This window comes from Branchiostoma belcheri, unplaced genomic scaffold (assembly GCF_001625305.1).
Source record: "Branchiostoma belcheri isolate BF01 breed outbred unplaced genomic scaffold, Haploidv18h27 scaffold2, whole genome shotgun sequence".
NCBI lineage: Eukaryota > Metazoa > Chordata > Leptocardii > Amphioxiformes > Branchiostomatidae > Branchiostoma > Branchiostoma belcheri.
In genome coordinates, this window is record NW_017803490.1 from 6,557,588 (window position 1) to 6,579,602 (window position 22,015).

Here is a 22,015-nt window from a genome sequence, read left to right on the forward strand (position 1 = left end):
ACAATCAGTTTACTTTGATAAACTGTATTGTGTAAGTTGGATCACTAGAGATCACCAAAGTCTTTTTCAGGACTGAAACAGGAAACACAACATTTTTTCTAGGCCTTATTATGACATTTATGTGCTCCCAAGTAACAGCCAGCCTGTGTCACAACTGTGCCCCCTGATAGTGCAGACCTTCCAGCCTCTCCCTGCCCTTCCCTGCACTACCAATTAACGCTGCTCTCACGTCCTAGCCAACCAGACAAAACTGCGACTTTAGTAAACTAACAGCCGACGCGCACGCTGAGTGATCCAACCAGTCTGTTGTCACCGAAACGCCTATTTCTATCGAGTCTTTTTTTAGAGATCCCATAGAAAAACTACTGCTATTCGATAAGCCTTCGTAATAGACTTTATCTATATATTGTCAATGCACTTTTACCATTATCTTTCACAAATTAGACCTAGACGAGATAGCTAGCTTAGAAATTCCCGATAACAGGGCATTTGCGGCTTCCTGGTGGCTTTGTACTTAATATGGTATTAGCAAGGGAACAACGTATAATGTCTCGACAAATGGGTGTAGCAAATCACCATCTTAATCTGCAAATTCGAGTAGGATGGAACTTGGCTCTTTTTTCCCTTGAGAAAACAGCTGACAACAGCCTGGTTAACAAATCCCCCCCATTCCCAAATGTACCAGCCCAATCTGTGTACCACAGGTGATGCATCTGTGGGTCATGCCACACTAATTTCAGGGGTGGTAAGGGTAAGGAGAACCTTTGAGAGGCAGATGTAGCCCATGGGCCTTTAGATAAGGGGAACCATAGGGACCTTATCACTCAGTACCTGGGCTCAGTACGGGTAATGGTAGCTCAGCTGATAGCCCGGCATCAGAGCCTGATAGCCCGAAATCAGGCCACCTACATCGACACTCTACTGTAAACCATAGCTGCAGGCCTGGGGTAGGTGACAGGCTGCTAAAAGGGAGACAGAACCCTAAACAACAGCCTCACTGCTTCTCTAATAGGACATGACACTGCTGGTGCGACAGATGTACCATTTGACAAGCAACTGTTGATTGTTTCCTCCTTTTTTTCATATTTCTGCAAAACTGCAAGGAAAAAATTACTCTGATGCATATTTAACCATCTCCTTGCTAAGGCATGCTTTTGGCATCACGAATGTCTTCATTATAAAATTAATCAGCAGGAAGAAAGTTAAAACTATTTGTAGCTTTATGACATCTTTACATGTAAAGTACAAATCTGTTTATATCTCTCAGCCCTACTCATTTTATTTTTAACCTTCTCACAGCTAAAGCAGGCTTTGGGCAACACAAATGTCTTCATTATGGCATAAGGCAGCAGGGAGGAGGTTAAACTATTACATGTAGAAGCTTTATGTCCTCTGTATAAAATCTCAGACTATATGTATATGTATCATTCAGCTCTACTCATTTTAACCTTCTCACAGCTAAAGCAGGCTTTTGGCAACACAAATGTCTTCATCATGGCATTAGACAGCATGGAGGGGGTTAAAACTATTTGTACCCTCATGTCCTCTTTATAAAATCCCAGCTTCTCTGCATCTTTTAGCCCTACTCCTTAACCCCTGTGACACCACCCATTGGTGACATACAGTTTAAAACCCTCACATTCCTCAAGGCACCTTACTGGACCCACCATTAGCTGAAGATGTCTTTAAACAAATAGACTATTGACGCTGGCATGCGGTTATGTTGAATTTAAGTTTTCTTAACGTAAACGGTGCACTTGGGTTAGGCTAAGATGGTCATTATTTCATTATGAAGGAATTCACTTGCTAACTGAGACATTTAGGATGTTAGAGTCTTCCTACTAGGCAGGGTTCTAGCTAGTGCAAAGTAGCGTAGGGGCCCCCTACACAATAATTTTGACCCCCTACGCTAAATTTCCCCCCCTACGCTATAATTTTGACCCCCTACGCTAAATTTTCAATACCGCACAGGGGCATTGTGACTGTATTTCTTTGTTTAAGAATGCCAAGTCAAAAGTGAAAAATTACCAATCAAGAATACATTGTACATACATTAGAAATAACATTTTTCCCTTTGGGTATCCCTCAAATGGCCCCCTTTTTAGCTTAAATTTTTAAAAGCTCTGCCCCATCCCCCCTCTCAGTTGCTTCACTCCCTTGACATGCGGTCAGTACCACTACGCTAAAATTAAATCCTAGCTAGAACCCTGCTAGGCTTTTCTTCTGTGTAACAACATTTCTGTGGGTTAGAATAAGATATTAAAAGGCTGCTTTGGAACTTTCTATCAGATTATAGGTATGATTTTGATGTAAAAAAAATTTGATCCAAAAGACCATCAACAAGTTGAACAACCACTCTCAACCCAATGATTTGCCTCTCAAAATGTAGGAAATTGTGTTTTTGAGGCTTGGAAATCTGAAATTTGTCCCCAGAACCCCATAGATTGCGAGCACTTTCCCTCTAGGCTGATCTTGAACCTGGTCTGACCAAAAAGAAAAATTTTGAGCTGGCTAGAGCCCTGGTACAGGTACAGGTATGCTACATGTACATGTTCAGGTCTGGACCTGTACCTAGATATTTTTATATTTTTACAGGTACAGTAACAATGTGCAAAGATTGAGTACAACAAGTCGCTCTGTGTGATATAGCTGCCTGCCGCCATGCCGAGTGCCTGCGAAGCTGGCGTGTAACGCCGAACGGTGTTTATACCAGCTATACTGATACAGATATAGATACAGATACATGTACCATATTTAGGTACACTGCCCTAGAGGCAGTCATCCATAGAAGTGTCAGTACAGGTCTCCTCACTCTCCTGAGCTGACAAAAAAAAACTCAAGCTGGCTAGAGCCCTGGTACAGGTACAGGTATGCTACGTGTACAATACTGTACATATTTTGATATTTTTACAGCTACGGCTACGTGTACCATATTCAGGTACACTGCCCTACAGGCAGTCATCCGTATAAGTGTCAGTAAGGTTCGCCCATTGACAGGCTGTGATCTGGATGTAATGAGTAATTATAGGTTACTGTGATGTGCCGTGTGGGAACCGCCCAGGGACACAAGCGCTCCAGATAAACATTACCCCTGGACACGAGAGACAAGAATCAGAGAAACACTTTCCAACATTCCTGCTCATTCTTTTAATCAGTTGCCATGGTAACAAGGAAAATATACCATATATAGATGGATCTGAATACATATTTACATTCATACGTACATGTATGGCAATTGTGAAAAGAGATTTAAAATCTACTATCTTGAAACAAAGCTACAAATGTCTTCAAAGGAAGTTGATATGTATCTCAAACACTCAATAGATAGCTTGATTATAGCCTCTACCAGGCTTCAGGAGGCGGCTGGAAAGAGTAGAAATCAGCCAAATAGAGAGATAGCATGCCAAGGGAGTTGGTCTGCTGGAAAGAACAGTTTGCCGCACCCCAAAAAATGTTCTCTCCCAGCAGACAAACTCCCTTGGCATGTTATCTCTCTATTTGGCCAATTTCTACTCTTTCCACCCGCCTCCTGAAGCCTGGTAGAGGTTAGCTGGATTATTCGGCCATTCTCAAATAGCCACAAGAAAGAATCAATGTTTTGCATGCACAATAACCCATAAATTATTAAATATGATACCTGATGCCAAAAAAGATGGCATCTCGATCATTCAAAGTACAGACAACATGGAGCTGGTGACACCATCCCTGGGGCGATCTGGTCGGTAATTGTCGTTATAATGACGGGATGTAACAGAGCTGCCGTGTGTCTTTTGTTCCGACATTTTGAATAGTTGAAATACAGTAGATTCATTTAAGTTGGAGGCGACTTAATTTGATGGTAGGGGCAAAAACACTACAGTAGGATGAAAACTGTGTATGTCAGATTTTTTATGTGTAAATTGGCCTGCTATGTCAAGAATGTATAGTCGATTTTACACATAAGAAAAATTTGACATGTGCAGTTTTCATATGCTCGTGTTTGTGAGGAATTTTCTTACCGTCAGGTTTTCAAATTACGTGTAATTTCGGTCATAAAATCAGTATTTCAAGAATTACAGTACTGTGAACAAAATAGAACTATAATTATCTGTAGAGTGTACATAATTATCACTGAGTGACATTTGAGATGACTGGACCTAAAATGAAAGGATTTGTACATCAATGCAGGATGAGGTTTGTTGTTAGGAACCTTTCTTTCAGGAATTCAACACCAGTAAATTAAAATTTCTGGACAAAACACCGGGACTCAAGAAAGATTACTGTGTCTATGTCTCCATTTACATGAAGGTACGATTGGAATGAAGTTGTTTTTGTTTCCTAGTGGCTCCAAGTAAACTAACAGATTATTTCAAACAAGTCCTTTTTTTCGATTCCAGATCCACCAGTTTGTAGACTCACTCACTCGCTCACTCACTCACTCACTCACTCACTCTCATTCACTCACTCACACTCATTCACCCACTCACTCACTCACTCACTCACTCACTCACTCACTCACTCACTCACTCACTCACACTTCTTTGACAAATAGCTATGGCAGTTTAAGTTTAACTATAAAAGTATAATATAATATTAGGAAATTTAACCAGATAGTGTGTGTATGTGTGTGTGTGTGTGTGTGTGTGTGTGTGTGAGTGAGTGAGTGAGTGAGTGAGTGAGTGAGTGAGTGAGTGAGTGAAATCTGATAGACACAAAGTTTGAACCAAAGAGAGAGAGAAACCACCTGACTAGTTTGGGGCATTTCTGACTTCTAAAAAATGCCAGCAAAAACGTCTATGTTTAAAGGTTAGACGAGGGCATGCTAGTTAGTCTCAGTGGATGATATTGTTGCTGTAACTAACTGATTTACAGTACAGGAGATCCTACCTTGTTTAGCTTGTCTGGGTTCCAAGTGTCACTACTTGGCAGTTGGAAGGGATACAAGCTAAACATTCGGAGATCCCTGGATGGATTTATTGACCAAAGAAACCACAAGGTTTGCCTAATTGTACCATTTCTTTTCCTTGCAAAGCTCAAGGATTAACATGAAGAATAAACTCTAGCTCCTTCTGTCACTGACGGAGTATCTGGGCAGCTATTTTGGCATGGTGTCCAACAGTTGTCGATATCACTTCAAGAAAGATAAGCCACAGATTCAAAGCATGCTACGGCCTTACTACATTACAAGAGCTTTCACTAGCACTTCAAATTACGCTGGCCTAGGTATGACAGTATACAGTTACTAAAACTGCTTTATCGATTTCTTCAGCAACATAAAGTTCCTCTACTTTTAGCTATTGCTTTGTGTGACAGCATTCACACACTAGTAATGCCATAGCTCACAGACAACATGTAAAATTGCCCAATACTACCTTTGTCATAAAAATTTAATCACCTAGTTATACTGTCTCTTATTCTTAGAGGGCTCGGTAACTAGGTTTTTGACATCACCCCATTTGTCTATTTACAGATCATGGCACAATGCAATAAAATCAATAGAAGACATCAATAGAGTATCAAAAATTAATCTAATTTCTAACGACCTAATTTAAATGTCCAGAACTGACAAGAAGTGTGAAGAACACTGATTGAGTAGCCTCTACCAGGCTTCTGAAGCTGCAAACTGTAGCGCCTTTAGCAGACCAACTCCCCTGGCTATTTGGCCAATTTCTACTCTTTCTAGCTGATAGTCGAAAGGTCGCTAGGTGAGGAGGTCACGCCTAGATACGGCTGATGACATCACATGCCCATATTTGGTGTTTGCCATTCTGGGCTGTTGTCATCTCCAAATTTGGCACATGCCAGTCTTGTGGTCATCACACATCATGACATATACTGTTGTCACTCAGAATAAACTTTTCTCTCAGATATATTCACTGCCTTCCAAAAGTGCCTTCTACTATAGTGTGCCTAGTCCAGTGGTTAGCGACCCTGCCTCTGGACCAAGAGGTTGGGAGTTCGAATCCCGGCTGTGGTCGCTCACCCGACATGCACACTACTGGAAAGGGTCGCAGTCCCTTGGACGGGACATTAAAAGCTGTGGTCCACAGTTCATTGTGCTTGTCAAAAAGAATTTCCCTGGTACAATGAACCTGTAAATACTGTACATAGCGTCTGTCTTCTCTGTCACGACCAGTGGGAGATTAGCTCTTCAGTGAGCTAAAACTGGATCGAGATCACTATACAATACTGTTCATTTACTTACGTACGCTACATGGTTTTGCACTATCATGTGAGTTCATGACTGAAATAACTGTAGTAGTAACACAGCATATGTTCACAGTATGAGTGTTTATGGTTCACTACCAAAGCCGTAACCTTAAAAACACCACGGAAATGTCAAAATATACAGCATTTACTTTGGCATTGCTACGGGTTTTGAGATATATTAAACAGATTGACTTTGAAATGTACTTGGCCCTTATCCATAGGACCATCTACTAGTATCTGTATCTGTATAGCCAGTATAACCGCCTTTCGGCGTAACACACCAGCTTCGCAGGCACGCGGCACGGCGGCAGCTGGCTATATTACACCGATCGACTTGTTACACCTAACCCTTGAACTTCTAGCTCTAGACATTGTTTAAAGCTATCTATTGACAATGCCCCTACTGAACTTGGTGACAGTGAGTTCCACTCTGCGATAGTTCTAGGAAAGAATGAATTCTTGAACACCTCAATCCTTGGTTGATAACTCTGGAACTTGAATGCATGGCTATTTCTTGTTCTCTTCTGGGCTGGTATTACTATTAGGTACTTAGTAGACATCCACCAGTTTATTAGTCATTTTGTACATCATGCATAGTCTGGACATGATCTGACCAAAAAAACACTTGCCCTAAGTGCTTAAACTTCTTCTCTACTGACTGACAGGAAGAAATTCATTTCGTGTAAAGTTTACATTTTTGAAAACATATCAGTGACCAACACAATAACGTGGCCCGCCCTAATTTTCAACAGGCATCTATTACCCTAAATACCGGGCATACTGCGGGTCTTACTGGCTGAAGCCGCATTTCCTGCCTGCTCCGAGGGCATACCGCGCACAGACAATACATTCTCCGAAAATTGGCGACCCTTGCCGCAAGGCTATCACCTTGATGATACACCTGTGGCACAACAATAGACAGAGGATGGCAGGTAAACCTGTCTGGGACACCAGACGTACCGATGACAGGCATATCAGGACGGCCCTTTTCACCTGTCAATCAAGTAACATCAGTAACTAGAGTTCATGGAACAAAAAAATAATCACAAAAACTCTGCTGCAGTACCATTGGGAAAAGCCAGGTGGACTATTTTTGGCCTTAAACTCACAAATACTTTACTTATGATGTTGACCTAAATACAGAGACACACAGAGCTGGTCCACCAAAAATCAACCGAAAACATATCTTTCTGACGAAAGCAATAATAGAGAGTTGCCATTGGACATGAAGGAAGCTTAATTTTGAAGTTATTGAAACTATCGAAAGTGTGATGACCTGTATTTTGCTCAACTATCCAAACTCTTACTGACTTGACTTTGCTGAATAGTTTTAGCTGACTTCAGTCTTTGCAAAGGCAAAACTTTCAAAACAGTCACAGCCAGACAATACCAGACAGTCATTTTGGCCATTCAAATCTCCAATTCAAGTCTGGCTTTCTTCCGAGTTATTATACTTTCCCCCGGCATTGTTGTATGTTAAGCCAGGCAGAGAATAGCGGAAAATTCGTAATTACCGGGTTTATACCACATTCATATCTGACCACACCCACTAATAGATAGAGGTATCTTTTGCAACAATTACGGTCTTTATTTCAAATCCGGATTTCTTCTGAGTCAATGTTACCATTGTCCCCATTGTACACAATACCCATACAAGATAACCAGTATATGAAGGTAAAAGTCCCATCACATGCCTTGTAACACCCTGAAGAATTGGGTGTCACCAGTACGATGGCAAAACGTACTGCACCTGCGCGAAACCCTGATTTTTCACGGTTTTCATTGGATTTTGGTCAATGTTTGGTCAGAATTTTACCCATTGCAGACGTTATCTTTTCCGATACAACATATGGAAACTACAGACGGGGTGTTAACCTTATATGCGCAAATACGACCTTATATGAGAAGTTCTGCCAAAGTGTTGGTTCACCTTGGATGGAGCACTAAGAAAAGCGCTGGACAGAAGAGAGTGGAAAGCACTACATGGTAGCCTGGACTGTTGACAGATGCGAGTGATAATAACAATGATAATGATAATAAACATGATTTGTAGTACTCTCCAGGCAGAGGTTGGAAGGAAAGATCTTTAACTTCTTCTGATTGGTCTACTACCATAAAACTGACCAATCAGAAGATGGATAACAATCTCTCCCTCCAACCTCTGCTTGGCTTGGTCAGCAAGTTCCCGTGATGTTTTTTTAGAGTAAGATTTTGTACTTATGACAAAGGTATGCAAGAATGACGACACTGAGCTTCGTAAGACTTTCTGCGGTTTGGTAACTAATGGCCATCGAGTAGATGGATACATTCAAGGTCGAATGTTGCATCCAAGGTCGAATGTTGCATTCCATCCTGATCACCCAGCATACATTGCTGTTTACGCTGACAAAGCCGTTCCAACCTGTGGGCTTTCATACCAACTGTGTGGTTTGTTTTAACAGTGTGATCAGTGGACCGCGACACTGAAAATTGGACTTCACACTTGCACCTGGAATATTGCGAACTGTTAACATCTTATTCTGTATCTGTATAGCCAGTATAACCACCTTTTGGCATAACACACCAGCTTACATATTAATTTGCAAGCTGTATTTGGCGTTTCAACCCTCTCTTTGCTTCCTGACAAATTGCAAGCAACAGAGAAGTGGTGCCAAAAGGCAGCACTGGTAGGGAGAAGGTTAACCAAAAAATATACAGACCATAACAATCTATGTTGGAGTTGATTAGTTTTAGAATCAACCAATAAAAATGAACTATTTCAGGTCTGGGTTTTCTGTCATTCATTTTAACTGATAAGTCTTAAGAATACTGTAGTACGAATCAGGAAAAGGTAGAAGACACCAGACACTGTACTTGAATCTAGGGCCTTCACAAAGAAAAGTCTTTTGCTACCTGTAGCTGCACCCAGACATGACACAACAAAGGGTATATTTTGACAAACTTTGAGTGCTTTCAGCCTCTTGACAGAAAGTATTATCCCGAAACAATGAACCACACGCATGCTACATCACATTTGTCACAGACAAGCTTACAACTCTGACTACCACCTGCTTCTGTATCAAACCCATGCACATAATAGGAAACATAACTTTTATAGTCAAAACATGATGACCAAAATAAAAAGAATGTGTACGCAAAAGCGTGTTCATAACCTGTATCGGTGTTAGTTTCACTCGGAGAAAGAAGACAAACCGAAAATTGTTTAGTGTTGCAACACTCCGGATAAAGCGAACCTAAAAGCTGCATAGTTCCTATCTCTGGATTTCCCGATGGCCATTAAGTCCTGAGGAAGAAGGTTTCAGGTGGCGTCTTACAGAAGATGTAAACAGAGGAAGACGTCACTGTTCTTTTCTTGCAGACCGGATGGTTAAAGCCTTTGATTATGGCTGGTTCCTGTGTTAGTTTTTCTAACTGTTACCAAACAGAGACAAAAATTTTATGAAAGACACAAAAGTATAAAGCAGAAAGCTACACAGACAAATAGCTTTCAAAATTAGATGTTTATCTTTTAGCAATTTGTTAGTTTTTCTAACTGTTACCAAACAGAGAGAAAAATTTTCATAAGACACAAAAGTATATAGCTACACAGACAAATACATGTAGCTTTTATAATCTTATATTAAGGTTCAAGCACTTTGTAGCTAACACATATTTACAGTATTGTGGCCCTTATACATTGCTAACTATTGAATTACAAGGAAATTTTGGTTTCAAGTTCAAAAAAGCCACTCAGAGGTTGGAATACTTTACTCCTGTTTTCTGCAATACAGTATCAAATTGCATAATAATAAAACCTGTATTGTTTTACGTTCTTGATAATAATTTTCTGCAATATTACAATTTTTAATTTTTCTGCCAGATAGCAGAAGGGAATTTTAAGAACTCAATATTAACATTACATGTACTCTAATACAAATATGAAAAGGCCCTGCAGAGGATAGACAATTATTTTCACAGGACTCTAGGTTTGAGTGCTGGTTTAAAAAGGGATCAATAGTTGTAATCTGTCCTCTCTACTGCCCAGACAACTGTGGTATTATCACACTGGGTGTGAGGCTGTGATGTTGGATAAAATGTCACGAAGGAAGAACAGAATAGCAGCCACAACAATGTGGATAATCTGGGGGCTTTATGCAGAAAACCCAGGTCCCTGTGTACTCTAAAGGCCTGGGGAAATAAATGTTGTGTTTCCTGTTTCAGTCCTGAAAAAATTAGGGTTGGTAGGTAGGATTTTTTTTTCTTCTTTTTTGTAGACATTGGCAATCTCTAATGATCCAACTTATATAATTATAATACAGTTGAAGAAAGTAAAATTTGCATGAGGACACTTATAATATTGTTAATGTTGTAAAATAGATTATACAACGTTTCATCACTCAGGTGTCAGATCATGGAGCTAGAACAGGTTGATCAGCTCCAAAAATTTATATCCCTTGCAGAGGTCCACCCCCCACCCCCCAAAAAAGGCTAGGGTCGGCAGTTTTTCCATGGTCAGTCGGGAAACAGGAAACACCCCATGGATTCAAGCTTACAGCCAGACTAGAAGGATCTAACCAACATGGCACAGTGGCTCCTAAAGGGGTATTCCGTGTATCTCCATGCTACATAAGGCTCCTATGGGGAAATTCTGAATCCTACATAAGTCCATAACGTATTTTCCCTCTGGATTCCAGCTTACCACTGAAAGGCAGAACATACGGTGCCTGCGCGAAGCTTGGATTTTTCGCGGTCTTCATTGAATGTTTGGTGAACAATGCACAAGAATTTTGCCTGTTACAGACAATATTTTCCGATACATTTAAAAACTAAATATACCATTACCACATGGTAGACCAGGAGGACCTACCCAAGGTAGCAGTGGCTCCTACAGGGGAATTCTGTACCTCCATAATACTAGACACAAGGGCTCCTATGGGGAATTTCTGTATCCCTGTCCGTAAATCTCTCCTTCACAACCTATCTTATGTCATCACTTGACTTCAACTTGACATCAATAGAACGTAAGCACCTGTGGGGTCCAAGGACGAAAAATCGATCTACCTGTCGCTGGAGACACCTTCCCATGGACAGGTGAGCCATCCCAGGTGTGTTAAATTATGGATGGTCTAACTCACCTTGGCAAGTTTTTGCCATGACAATGCACCTGATTAATTGCCATTGTTCATAGAACATGGCATGAAGGACGAACAGGTGTGTTTGGCCAATAATATTTAAGAAAAGTGCACAGACCACCTGGGTCTATATGTCGGTGAAGGTTAGAGTTAGACATCCAGGTTTCCAAAGTCATATCCAGTTGCTTGAGTAACTGTTTTTTGGTGTGTCTATATGGGTGGTGGATTACTCGACTTGTGCTCGGGAAGAAGTCTTAGCATTACATTTCATCTAGAACAACACATCAAAAGCAAAGATACCCATCCCTATTCCCTAACTTGAAATATACTCTGGCTTTAAGCCAAGAAGCTTAATTAGGATTTTAGATTAAAAATACATATCATTTATGCCTTTAGGAATGTTAGGATACAGCTTTACTATCATTTCCTGCCATCTTCCTGTTTCAACAAATTAATTATGCAGAAAATCAACCTGCAGCAATTTTAGGCTCTTAGACAGGCAGATATTTTTCCACAGAAGCCCATTCATAAAAAAATATATCACTTATGCCTTTTGGGATGTAGGGATACAGCTTAATACAGTCATTTCCTGTTTCAACAAATTAAGCAGAAAATTAGGTACAACTTGCAGCAATTTTAGGCTCTTAGAGAAGGCAGATATTATACCACAGGAGCCCAAATTGTCCTAGGAATTCCGGTGGCTCCACTTGTCTGCGATTAGCCCTGGATAACGAATCATTATTTCAATTTAGACAGAACTGCGTACCTCCTGGTAGGCAGGTGCCTTAGCAAAATCATCCCATGTTCAGAGGGGGGCGATTGTGTTGCTAGGGGCAACGCAATCAATCATCAAGGCCAGATGGAGAATAGACAACAGTTTAAGCATAGTTTAGATCGATATGTTGGGAATATTGAATAAATAGCATAGAACATACCTAAACTACTGTTATTGATGATAGGGAGGTATTTGCTCTGAGAGCAAAAAAAATACAATAGAATTTAGAAAAAAATTTGGGGTTGGGTGAAAATAAAAAATTCCAGGGCAAAAAAGACACCCCGACAAAAAAGCCTAAAAATGCAATAAATAACCCCAAACCTCTGCTTGGAGAGTATGATGAAGGTTAAACAATGCATTTTGTATTTTCTTCTGGTGTCTTTTATAAGCCCACACAGACTGGGTGCAAAAAGTGCAAGACACATTTAAAAAGCTTTATTCATTCGTTCATTCCTTCTTTCCTTCCTTTCTTTCATCCTTTATGGAAGGACTCCTAAACTGTTGTCCTTATTCGGTCTTTCCTGGAACATCCTTAGCTAAACTACTTAGCAACAGGAAGGATTCCCAACAGACGACGTCACTCAGGACTCAGAAACATCCTCATGTCTTTATCTCTTCTCTTCAATGTTTCCTCTTCGCTGAGCTTCACAGAGCAACAAACGCTCATCCCTGGGTTACATCCTGTTTTCTGTACAGGAACAGTCATGTGGAAGGGTTACTACTCTTCTCTATGGGGGTCCCAACATTTCAGCTGATTAGGGTACCCCTCTAGGGATTATGAAAATTAGAATAGTTTTCTGGTGATTACACAATGTTGGCACAATGAGGATGCATCAACGTTCTTTTCTAAACTGTCAAAATCTGTGATAAAATCTCTGTAAAATGTCTCATCTGCATAATAGATTTGAGATACTCTTACGTTTGGTTCTATACCATACCCATCCCCCCAACCCCCTTTTAGATTTATTTTGAATGTTCACTCAGATGCTAAAAGTACATTTGCTCACATTTTCAAAGAATGGAAAGCAGGCTGCAGACTTTAATTCAAGAAGATACTACACTGGCAATAAAAATACCTCTTGACTGAGTAACTAAGACTGATTGAACGTATAGAACACTATAATTTGTCACCCTAAATGGCTACCTCTCTCTTTGGAGTCACCGATCAAGAAATTTCTCATGCATTCTTAAACAATGTAATCAGAGAGATGGAAACCTCCCTGAAAATTGTTTCATATCCTTCATTATCCAAACACAGAAGACCCAGTGAAATGTGGCAAACTCGGGAAGGGAAATACTTGCAAAAGTTTGACTCGAATCCATGGATACTGCTGACCACAGCTGGTGCTCTTACCATAACGCAAGGTAAAAAAAAACACTAGGCTCGAAAACCGAAAACCGTGGTCCGCCTGAAATTTTTTCCATCATCTCAAATTTATTTGACAGTCTAACATCATGTTGAGCGCCAAACGTGCAACAATCCTAGAGGGGTCCAGAAGCATGCTCCCCCGGGAACATTTTGAAATCTTGACCCTCTGAAGCGCTATTTTCTGCACTTTTAGTTTTACAGTGTACAGCAACGGTAGTAGACTACAAAAGCAGTACAGCTGAGAGGTTATAAAGGTCTCTTTTTTTGTAGTATATGTATAAATGAAAGATTATTTGGTGTTTTCCGAGACCGTGTCTTAGGCTGGCTCCTATAACTATGGAGGTGTGTAGAAGTGACATGTAGCACTTCTGTGACCAAGCCTCCGATACGCAAACAGTTTTCTCAGCTTCCCACCGTCAAAGGCTGAAGTGCCTTGAAGTTGAAGACGACAAGGAAGCCGTGCCTCAGTTTAGAAACAATCCCTGGAAGATTAGAGGTTCTCTACTTTCTTCAGGTCTCCTTGTCAGCAACAAGTGGTCTCACACCACAGATCAAGACAACTCGGCGACGTTTGGGCTAAATTTCGAGAAAAATCTGTCTATGCATAGCTAACAGAAGATTTGTCAAATGTAGGAGACTTAGAAGTTATAAAAATGTTTGTGGAAAAAGTTTACTCTTGCCTTGCCTAATCCCAATCTTTGGTGGACAAAAATCAGCATGTCAAGCTATGGAAAGGTGTCAAAAGGTAGAAATTGGCTAAATAAACTGAATAATATGCATTGACTGGAGTTACATACATAGCTGGTCATAGAAGTACTCCTTGCAAGTTGCAACACAATTTCTCAGCAAACCATTGGAGAGTCTGATAATACTATTTATTAATATAGACTACATGTATTATTTTCTCTGAGTATGATATAATAGGGCATTGAGAAAGAGTTGAGTAATAACTTGAAGAATACTCATAACTATTGTTCAATGCCTATGGGTGTGTGGTATGCCACAACTCCAGGAACCCTTCTCCAACCCCAGAAGTGTTTTTGGATCAGGGATTGTGGTGAAATGATAGGACACTTTGGTGGACGGCTAAAAGTGTCCCTTGAGTGTCTCTGGTACGTGGTCCTAATCCTTTGGAAGGTGTAAGGATTAGGGATGGCATGGTGAGAACACAAGACTATTCCAAACACCTATCTCTATTCCAAACACCTATCTCTATTCCAAACACCTATCTCTATTCCAAACACCTATCTCTATTCCAAACACCTATCTCTATTCCAAACACCTATCTCTATTCCAAACATACAACTTCTTTTTTATTAATATTACAGGACCTTTAAAGTTCCAAAAGCAGACGTTAGGATAGAAATTTGTAATGACTGGTCTAGCTTCTCTGCCACAGTCACCCAAAGTACTAGCTGCCAGAGAGGCCAGACAACTCAGATAACATGACAAATTTCCTTCCAAACCTCTGCTTGGAGATTAACCGTGCTCAAGGTGTGGTTATATTTGCCTAGTGGGGACAGCAGGAGTGTTTATCTGTGATTACAGACCAGGTGGTTGATAAGGAAAGCTGCTAAAATTCTCCGACCATTTTGGAGCAGAGCCGTTTGAGAGGGAAACCCAATATCAGAATGTCAATAGAGCTGAAGGGCAGACAAGAGGGCGAAGCCTGGCTCTTTGCCGCGAAAATCAATCCCCGATTCGATTTCGTTCACGGACTTTCCGTCGGAGGAAAGCACCAGAGAAGGGGGCGGACAAAGGCGCGATGACTGTTTATCGTGGTGGATGGCGGAAGCTAAATTTGAACAGATGACGGAGGATTGGTTGTATGGACTGTTTCACCCCGTCGGCATGGCAACAAAGACTAGAACAAGACGAGAAGGGGCAGACAAGCATGCTCGTGGGGAGTATGTTTGCACGGTTGTGTACTTTACGTGAAAACCTGAACAAGTTTCTACAAGGACTCCTGCTTGAGATTTCTCCGTGTCCAATACTTTCTCACGATCTTTGAAAGGCTTTTTTCACCGCACATGGACAGCTGTTGAGACCAAAGTCTTCTCCGTGAACTGAGACACAAAGAGTGGTAAAGGATGTCGCGTAGGCAACATTACCACCGAAACCACAACCCTGTTTTCGTGTACGCTCACAGCCCTGACGTGTTCGATTCCCAGCCTGCCGTGAACGTGCCTCAGTATTGACGCGCACCTTACGCTGAAATCGAACCCTTCGCAAAAAATTCCTTGCTGCTTGCTCATATGCTGCGGTATCTATACGGCAAACCTGATAGATTTCACCGTGCGTCAGTCCGAAAGGATGTCCGTTACAGGGAACAGCCTCCCGGCCGTTACGGTCGCTTCACGCGAAAAAAAGGCGAATGTACCTGTCTAAGCGAAGCTCCTGTGTGTGGTAACAAACACCGGTATAGCCACTTCTGTTAGGACGGCAAATAAAAGAACAAGGCAAACAGCCCCGTGTTGTCCAACCAAGCCGCTGCAAGGTTTTTGGATACAATATCATACTACAGAAAATTTCATTACAAAACACAAAGAGGAAGTTTCGTATGACATTGACTGCTGCGCTGTTCCACTTCATATGTAGTGCATGAAGCAAATAGACTTGTAGACGCCGTTACGAGCTTACAAAGGGGCTAGAGTGGCTTCTGCTCTTGGAGAGTCACCCCTATCCAGTTATTCCTCTAGAAACCCAAGCCGTGTCAGAACTTGTACAAACTTTACTAGCCCGGCCTCTTGGACAACACTCTTCTCACATAAACAGACAAGCGTCCGACTGATTACTAGTATTTTCACAGGAATTTCTGACATGACCTGGAAAATGACAGGATATCTCCTATCCGTGGCCAAAAATTGTTGTGTCAACTTCCCCTGGTATGAAGAAGATACCAACATTGCTGCATAACTCGGAGTAAACGTAACTGTGGTACTGAAACGTACTACATCCCAAAAAGTACAGACATGACTCAGTTGTATACTTAACTAATGTAAAAACATGTTAAAAGCAAAAACCACTCATAGTATCATGTACTTTCCTGTTTGTATAAGAGATTTAGACTTTACTTTGTGTAAAAACCACAAGAAACTTGGGCTTTTCTTTCAACAGGATGGAACTATTGCCTCTGATATCTTGGTATTCAAAAATACCTAAAGAATTCCTGTGGGGAAATTCAAGAAAGGAACAAAGCAATTCAAAAGATACCTAATCATATGCAAAATTTTATACCACACCTGGGACAGGTAGGTAAAGTGACAAAGACCTGTGAAATGGCAGAGGACAATGGGATTCTAATAGCCTTTGTCTGTGAGTGGGATTTTAACACTCCATAAAATGCTAGCAGTGGTCTGATGCGTATAGAAATCTGGGGATGTTTTGTCTGTGCCAGACTGATACCAAGTCACATGTAAAATTATGTCTATATAGAGAAGCGCTGAAGACAAACTTGGTGATGTATGTATGCAGGGTGGGGACCTGGTAAGGGACCGAAGGGTCATGGGTGCAAGTCCCAATTTGGCCCTGCTTGACAGGCACCCCTGTGTTGTAGGAATCATCATGAATAATGAAACTCAAATTGTCACCTTATTAGGAGGGCCACCATATTGGCTACAGAAATTCTACACAAATTTGGGTCTGATTTTATCTAGGAATTCCCAAGTTCTGACAGAATTTCTGATCGATCTTGATTCCTTCTTGCCTTCTGTATACAATTAGCATTGATTATGCCCCCAGAAGAATAAATTTTACATCTTTCCTTTCTTGCCATACATGTTTGCACTCTTACAGTTTTTTGTTTTTCTGTCCGGTTACCATGAATGTAAATTTTCTAGGATAGACAATGGATAATTCTTTGTCAGAGGAAGATAGCTCGCTTCTATCAGGATTCAGAAACAGTTGGAAGGAGCAGAAATTCTACTCTTTCCAGCCACTTCTGAAGCCTGGTAGAAACTAGAAGATGGCCTACTTACTGTTCCTAGTGTACACATGCAGTTATGTGTCCTGATTTAATTCCCCCCCCCCCCCATTCAGTATTCTGCTGGCAATTACATGTTGTAGAAAAGCTAAATTAGAGCCCCTGGACCCAACAAACGAACACAACCCATCAAAGGAGAACAGTTTGTGCAAAAGTCATACACAGATTCTGAAAATACTAACTTCTTGTGTGTGTACTGAGCCCACCCAAGTTCTTTACCCAACATCTATGGCTTCTAGTACAACAAACCCTGAGCCAGGAAAACAAGACACCTTCTTATATGCAAACTTGTACCTCCCCAAGAGGTCTACTATCCAAACAAACACTGTGCATTAATCAAACTAAACCCCTGCAGAGGTGGGAGGGGGTTTAGGGCTATAAATTATGTTAGCACATACTAGTAATATCATCTGCATTTGTTTCTTACTGGTGACAATAATTAAATGCTTCTTTTGTTTCCATATCAATGACTTTGTGAAGGAAACTTTTTCCTTTCTTCTACACAGATTTCTGTATCAACATCAAACTAATTTTAGCTACAACATATCTAAATTGCATGATATTTTGAATTTGACAAAACCGGTGAACATTATCAAACTCAGGAATAACTTATTTCACTGTTGCAAAGTTAGCTGATTCCTTCCTTCGTGTTGCCACAAATAAAGATTTAAAAAGGCAGTTATACAAAACAAAACCCATTCAACCTGGAGGTACTGTACATTGTATTACCAAGGACTTTCACTAATCAAGTTTCCTTGTTTTCAACAACTGAACAAGCCTTTCTAAGTCCGTTTCTGACATAACTGTTATACCAAGCAGCTTTCTTCACTGGGTATTTAAAAGGAAAGTTGTTCTATCCCTTGCAAAAACTATCAAGCTTGTTCAAAGGCTATCCAAACAGTTAAGAAGAAAGCGAGGGGCAAATGACTACACTGTGTTTCCTTTTCTCTGGCTGTGTTTTTCCTTGGGGAAAAGAAATCTTGTAAACAACCTGAGACTTGGACCTTTGTGTCTCAAGGAGGTCATTGAATGGGACAGGACAATTGGACCTAGATAGGATATCAACATGGAGGTTTGTACAATGGTACTACAGGACGTACCGGCTTGTATCAGATGTCAGTGGGGAGAAGAGAAGTTATTCAAACGGAACGTGTTGGCGAAACACACCTCTGCTGCGGTACATACGCTTGCTTTTTACCCTGAAAACAGCTTTTAAAACAGAAGGGATATTTTCATACAATGCTGGTGGGGTTTATTCCGTAAATATTGGTAGGAATGGGGAAACGATTAGGGTTAAAGACATCCTTTTAAGATTTAATGTTGTTGTCTTAACAATTCAAGCAGACTAAGTACAATACCAAACAAATTAGAGATGTAAACATAACATCCAGTGAGTTCAAATTTTGAATGTAAAACTGTAATTTTTATACTTCTATATATTTTCCCCAACTCCAATAAGAAAGGCTCAAAGCCTAGCAAAGATTACTGGGGCGTAAAATCGAATGTAAACTTTGTAAGGACGTGTGAGGTTTACTTGTCTACCAGTGAACATGGGGATTTGTGTACTTTGCCAATACCAAGTACATGTCCACAATCAACCAATGTCGTTAGGACTTTGCCAAGAAAAATATCACAAATACATCCGTTAATTACAAGTCTCAAACACCAAACATTTTCTGAGCCATTTTTCTTAGCAGACATGACTGACTTCTTTCCAGTGTTCTAAACAAAGCAGAAATGAGCAAAAATCTTTTACTATCTCCCACTCCCAGACCCATGTGTATGTTTAAGTTAACCATATTAAAACAACTTGTTTCATTAGAAGTTAGCTGAACGAGGGTTAAACAAGACCCCATAACCAGTCCACCTGTTGCCAGGTGATCATCATGCGTCTACCACAAAACATTAACACAACTTGTTTCTTTTTACTGAAGAAAAATAATAGCAACTGCTGAAAGCATTCGCTCTGAACTAGGATCACCTATACACAACGGGAGCACAGATTGCCAAGTGATGTTGGATACTACCCATGCCGTGACATACTCTACATTCCTTGCTTCAGGCTACCAATACAGGTCTCCACACTCCAGTTAAGGTTTGCTAAAGCCCTATGTTTACAGTACTGAAGGTAAGAATTCCGTGGTCAGAGTCTGGAGTGTGTTTAGGACAAGAGTTTACACTCAGAGACCATCATCTGGACAGTACATGCTGAAATTTACAGTGTAAACTTCTCTAACCTTCTCCCTGCTGCCTAAAACTGTCACCACAAGAGAATTCGTAGCCAAATGGCTAGTTCATAAATTTCACTTCTAGATTGCTGTAGTTGGAAATTGACAATCACCTAAAATTGAAATGCAGATAATACATTTCTGACAAGATTATTATAGCAGGTTTACAAGCCTTGCTAGACATGCTAGAGTATGAACTTTAGGGGAACACTGAATCCCAAATACACCACACACCAACTTGAAATAATTGCATCTTTTGCCTTTGGGAGGTATACTGTATTGTATATATGATACAAAATTTGCTTTCTAGTTAGTGAAATTTGCCGTTGCAAATATCACTATTTAGACAAATACTGGGAGAGCATAAAGTATAACACTGAACCTCTCATCCCGAAGACGGTATCAAGGTATCAAGGTAAATATATTTCTACTCTCTCAGATAAAATTTGTAAGCATAGGGAGTTGGTTCTAGGACAGGGGGTTTGAATCTTGTTTATCTTTTCTTCTTCTTTTTTTCAAGTATTTGTAGATGAGAAAGTGAAAATATAATTGTTTCAAGTAAATCAATAGGTCATATCCAAAGACCATTTCCAATACCTTTAAACTTGGGGCGTCTTTCAACATTTTTCATCATGAAAAAAAGTTTTTTTTTATTAGAAAATTGCAGAAGTGTTGTTATGCGGCGCCCTGCTGTGAAGTTTGCTATGGTTTGCGCAAGAGATTTTTAATTTCCCACTGGGGTGGCAAAATTAGACCTAAATTATTCTTACTTCTGGGGCCTGGCACGGAACTCGGGATTATCAAATTGGGATCTGAGGTTAGAGATCTATTCGGTGGGTTAATTTTTTCTCGATTGAAACCAGATCTAGCGAGACAGGCGGAGGGTAGGTAGCCTCCGTAGCAGGCTTATAGAACTGGTATGGGGTTTGGTGGTTTTCGGCTGTTTTCTGATTAGCCCACTTCTAAAAAACGGGGGTAATTCAACCAGGCCGGCTATTTGTCTATATGCAATCAGAAAATAGCATATAAAAGCTCCCAAAGACCATGAAGACCCCCAAAACCCCCAGTTTTTGGCATGCTATGGAGGCTAGGGGGTAGACCCGTCTGGGGGAGAAGGTTTGTCCGGGCCCGGCGCCGTCTGCACCGCAGGGAGCGGGCCTCCTGTCGGGGCGGGCCGCAAACCTCACAGCCCCGGAACAACTCCCGACCGGCCGCCGACAAACGCCACGCTACCGTGCGAGCTCGCAAATTACACACTTCACACAGCTACACCAAAACTAACACCCAAAATCATCCACTAGACTCTCACTTTTCTTTTATTAAAAACTAGAAGAAAAGTTTCAGCTGCGGACTTTTATTTTATAATGCCAGAGTGACCCCTTGTCATTGCCTTTTACGCGAAGACAGCCTGAAAAATAATTCTCTTTGACAAGCGCGTTCACCCATGTTACAAGCGCCTTTCACAACAAATAACGCCCGAGTCCTGCACTCTTTCAAGTTCTAAGCGAAGCCACAGATATATGCAGATTAAAGAAAATATAGAGAAGAATTTTCCGAGAGAAGTACTCACATGTTGTTTGACATATTCCAGTAGACATCTGGTAGGATAACACCGATCGCAGAGCCTAGCCGTAGCAACAGTGCCCCGTACAAAACCCACGCCTCCGCCGCTCGCATCTTCACGTCTAGAGTACTCCACGCAAAGTCCTGGGTTCGATTCCCAAACCGAAGTTTTTAGGGGAAAGAAAAACGGGAGAAAATCTCGGGTCTCCGACCGACGATGTGATGCTTCTGAAGGTTTGGTTTACCGCTGGTTCAGAGCGAGGCTGCCGGTCTGCTTGGCTCCGCCCACTTTCGTGACGTCACCAGGGGGACTTCCACAGAGGAAATCGACAAGTTAGGCAAAAAAATATTTTAGTAGCCTCCACCAAACTTCTTTTGCAGGCTGAAAAAATCGTAGAAATAGGCCTACAAAGGGACAATACTCGGCCAGAGGAGTTTGCCGGCCATAGAGGGTCCAGTTGGCCAATTATTACATCCCCTTTTAGGCCGATTTCTACGATTTATTTAACCTGCAAAAGAAGTCTGGTGGAGACTAGCAAAAAAGTGGACAAGAAACTTTGGCTTCGCGAAACCACATTTGTTTGCTTTGCGTTTGTAAAGCCCTAAATTTCTAAAGCTTACAAAGATTTTGTATTTATTAATGTAAACGTGGAATCGACTAAAATGTTTACATCGTTGCAAAGTTAAAATATAGATCTTTTTATGTCACTTCCGTGATGTCGCAAAAACTTTTTTGTTTCATCCATACAAAAGTGCCATATGTCGATGTACTAAAATTACATACATTTTATTTGTATC

At 40.9% G+C, this 22,015-nt stretch overlaps 1 protein-coding gene across 2 annotated transcripts in view; it reads right to left on the minus strand.

Annotated features, from left to right (window-relative positions):
• The window catches only part of LOC109468958 (ephrin-A5-like), a 72,303-nt gene extending 50,818 nt beyond the window's left edge, over positions 1-21,485 (minus strand). The window contains exon 1 of one of the 2 annotated variants that reach the window (XM_019767334.1): positions 21,225-21,485. In XM_019767334.1, the coding sequence (XP_019622893.1) occupies positions 21,225-21,331 (107 nt within the window). In that variant the 5' untranslated portion in view covers positions 21,332-21,485. The remainder of the gene's footprint in view (positions 1-21,224) is intronic. The other variant, XM_019767333.1, reaches the window with a different exon arrangement.
• Positions 21,486-22,015: the final 530 nt, after the last annotated feature.